General features: G+C 51.9%; 1 protein-coding gene across 1 annotated transcript; it reads right to left on the bottom strand.

The window, feature by feature from the left end:
• Nucleotides 1-841: 841 nt before the first annotated feature.
• Nucleotides 842-2,042, bottom strand: LOC125531642 (senescence-specific cysteine protease SAG12-like). The gene is made up of 3 exons (XM_048695971.1): nt 1,827-2,042; nt 1,552-1,738; nt 842-1,443 (listed from the first exon to the last, which is right to left on the bottom strand). Exons 1-3 carry the CDS (start codon nt 2,040-2,042, stop codon nt 842-844), a joined length of 1,005 nt encoding a protein of 334 aa, XP_048551928.1.
• Between the last annotated feature and the right edge of the window lie 1,124 nt (nt 2,043-3,166).

Genomic DNA, 3,166 nt, shown 5'->3' with positions numbered 1-3,166 from the left:
CGGGAAGGCCGTGGGCGAGCTCCAGGCAGTTTCTGGCGTCGCGTGCGTGGTCCTGTGTTCGGGCGAGAAAGGCTCAGGGGCACGGATCAAAGTGTTACTGGGACAACATTTTCTTTCTCTGGCCCATCTATATAGGTATAGGTAAATAGGCTGAAACTAAATCCCAGGGTGGGCCGCGGCCCACCCTGGCCACCCTGTAGCTCCGCCCCTGGTCCTACCACATAAGGCCGCCATTGCATTGCCATCAGAGGCCGCCGCCTTGGTGTACATCCACCGTCCCGAGCCGCCACTCCGGCATCCACCGCCTCGGCATCCCACCACAAAAACAAAAGCCAGAAGTGCCACCAGATCAAGAAAACATTGCTGGCACATCCGATCTAACAAACTAAATTTGGGTTTTCACCCGGAAGACAAGGTCACATTGGTTGGAGGTGGGCCGAGGCGTGTGTGTGTGCGCGTGTGCGTGTGTGTGTGTGTGTGTGTGTGTGTGTGTGTGTGTGTGGTGTGTGTGTGTGTGTCACATATGTATTGGTTTCTGGACAATTTTCCACATTACCAGGTCGATTTTCTTTCAACTTGACGATAAGGTAGAGCTCTGGTAGGTTGCTCAAATTTTCTAGAAAATTATAACAATGCTTAAAGTTTTCACTAGGAAGATGCCCAACATGCACTAGATATAAAAGGAGCACGACAACATAGATAAAAAATAGTAGGACGCAATTAGTAGGAATTCGCAAAAAAAAAAGGATGCAATAAGTTGGGTATAATAACCATAAGATATGAAACTGCGTAGGTGATATATACAAATTTAGGCGCAAAAGATCCAACCATGCAAGATTCATCAGTTCTCAAGGACCGGATGTACTCCTGGTTTCATGAAAATACCCAACGCCCCTCGCTCATCGTCAACGTGCCTGCGGATCCTCCCAAAACCTCCCTCGCCCCAGCCTGGTCCCCACGAGTTCTTGAAGCACCAATACTTGACACCGGCTGAATCCGTGCCGTAACCAACAATGAGGATGGCATGCGTCCACCCTGTCCCGGCTTCGACTGCTTTGTAATTCATTATGCCTCCACTATAGTTTTCCAATTCATCAGAGCCTTGCAAAGAGACAACTACGGGCTGCTTTGCTACAGCTTTCTCGAGCGCATCCTCCGTTGCGTCGACAAATCGAAACCCTGATATCCTTGCTGCCGCTTCTTGTGTTTTGTACCGGTAGCAGCCCGATTTACTCCTACGAGCCATGTATGGGTAGTCGGATTCGCTCAAGAGCCCATTGTCTTGTATATACCCGAAGGCATTCTCTTTGTGACCGCGTTCACACCCATTGCTCTCTGTATCACAGTCGATGAGTTCTTGAACCGACAATGAGATTAGCTGCGAGGTGTTTTGATAGTGTGCGGCTTCGACCGAGGCTACAACAGCCATGGCCCAACAACATTCTGCAACATTGACACATGTTAATAAGGTGGTTATTATGAATTGTACGCTACTGCAAGAAATATCCCTTGCAGTGAAGATCGAATGATTAAGCTCAAGAGGACACTCACCACAGTCGTTTTGTGTCCTCACAAGTGGAGAAACAACACCAGTTTTGACCCAATCAACCTCTGACGGGCGGAGGTTGCTGCTCATACACCAAAGTCCAAGACCAACAATGGACGACAGTCCAGCTATTGCCATGGCCTGTGGTTTGAGGTACCTATGGAAAAAGCCGGAGCGGTGGCCAGCACATCCCTGCTGAGACCGCAGTTGATCAACAGAAGAAACAAAAATATTCAGTTACTTTCATCAAACAGACGGCGAGAGGAAGGGGCGTACGTACGTGTAGGTGTCGCAGCTTGCCATTGCTAGCTCCGTCCGGCTCCGGCTCCGGCCTCGACAACGACCCAACCGCCACGGCCTGACGGAACCGCCGCAGTTGCGCAGTGATGGCGGGCGTCTGCGCCCACTTGGCGAACTGGGGCACCGTGGAGATCATCCTCAACTGGCCGCACTTCACCGGCGGCGACGGCGACGCAAGGCTGGCGATGGCACTCATCGGCCCAAGGCAGGGGAATCCGTCGATGCACGAGAAGCAGGTCGTTCTCCTTCGTAACCCGTCGATGCAACGAATTAAGTCGCCAGCCTCCAATTCTTTCGTTAGATAGTCTCTATACCCCACCGATTTCTTTCCAAAAACGTACTTGGCCCGTCTCCGATCGAAGGAAACCCAGCCCCGTTCCGGGTTTTATGGTACTACCAAAAACATTTCTTTCCAAATTGGCTGTACATGCCAAAAACTGCCGGGCGGACCTACAAGCAGTCTCCCAGATGGAGCTTGTCTGCTCCTTCCTAGTGCTCCCATTGGTGCTCCCCACCCGCAAGTTATACATCCAACGGTCTCATTAACTCCCTCCCCCGCGTCCCTTTTTCCATCAAAGAAAAACAGGCAGCCACCGTATTTCCTTCTCCCCCTGTACGTATTCTGGGTCGGCGGCGTAGAACTGCGAAACAGGCAGTCAGCGTATTTCCTTCTCTCCCCCTGTACGCAGTGGCGGATCTACGGGGTGGCCAGGATGGGCCGCGGCCCACCCTGGGATTTTTGATCTGCTTATGTACATATATGACTCTAACTAAGCCAGAGAGAGAAAAAAGGGCCCAATAACGCAATCCAGGAAGGAACGACTGCAGGCATGGCCTATCCACATCGAGTAAAACGCTCGTCCCCCTCGCACATCTGCCCGACCCCGACACCCAGCCGCGCCGTTCTTCGCGTCCTCGCCGACCGGAGCCCAGAGCTCAGCCACCCATCAGGCTCCCGCATTCCTTTCCCGGCCTCCCGCGCGCCCCCTGCCCTGTGCGCTAGTCCTTCTGTGCCCCCGCCCCCGCCCGGCCGGCCGCCTGCGCTTAGCGCCCCTGCCCCCGCCCAACCGCACCGCTGCAAAGCCAGTGGCAGCCTCTGCTGGTCAGTCATCTTCCGATTAGCGTGACAACAAGTCAACCAATGAGCAACCAATTTGGTACCTTAAAATGCCCCAATTTTAGATTTAGGGTTTGCTTTTTTGCTCCAATTTTCTGCACATGAACACAGACATAATTTGTACATAATTTTTCTCATTGAGATTTAATTGAGAATTTTAGTGCGTTTGTAAGATCATATTAATCTATTTCTTTTTGATATTG

Source organism: Triticum urartu, unplaced genomic scaffold (assembly GCF_003073215.2).
Source record: "Triticum urartu cultivar G1812 unplaced genomic scaffold, Tu2.1 TuUngrouped_contig_7706, whole genome shotgun sequence".
Taxonomy (NCBI): Eukaryota; Viridiplantae; Streptophyta; class Magnoliopsida; order Poales; family Poaceae; genus Triticum; species Triticum urartu.
Note: the sequence above shows the minus strand (reverse complement) of the source record. Positions and strands in the feature narration are given on the sequence as shown.

Bases quoted from the DNA above. Each gene is read 5' to 3' on its own strand.
- LOC125531642 (XM_048695971.1), bottom strand. From the start codon at position 2,042: ATGAGTGCCATCGCCAGCCTTGCGTCGCCGTCGCCGCCGGTGAAGTGC. The intron at 1,739-1,826 runs GTACGTACGCCC...CGGTCTCAGCAG, and splicing joins GCAAGCTGCGACACCTACAC to GGATGTGCTGGCCACCGCTC. The intron at 1,444-1,551 runs GTGAGTGTCCTC...TCAATGTTGCAG, and splicing joins GAGGACACAAAACGACTGTG to AATGTTGTTGGGCCATGGCT.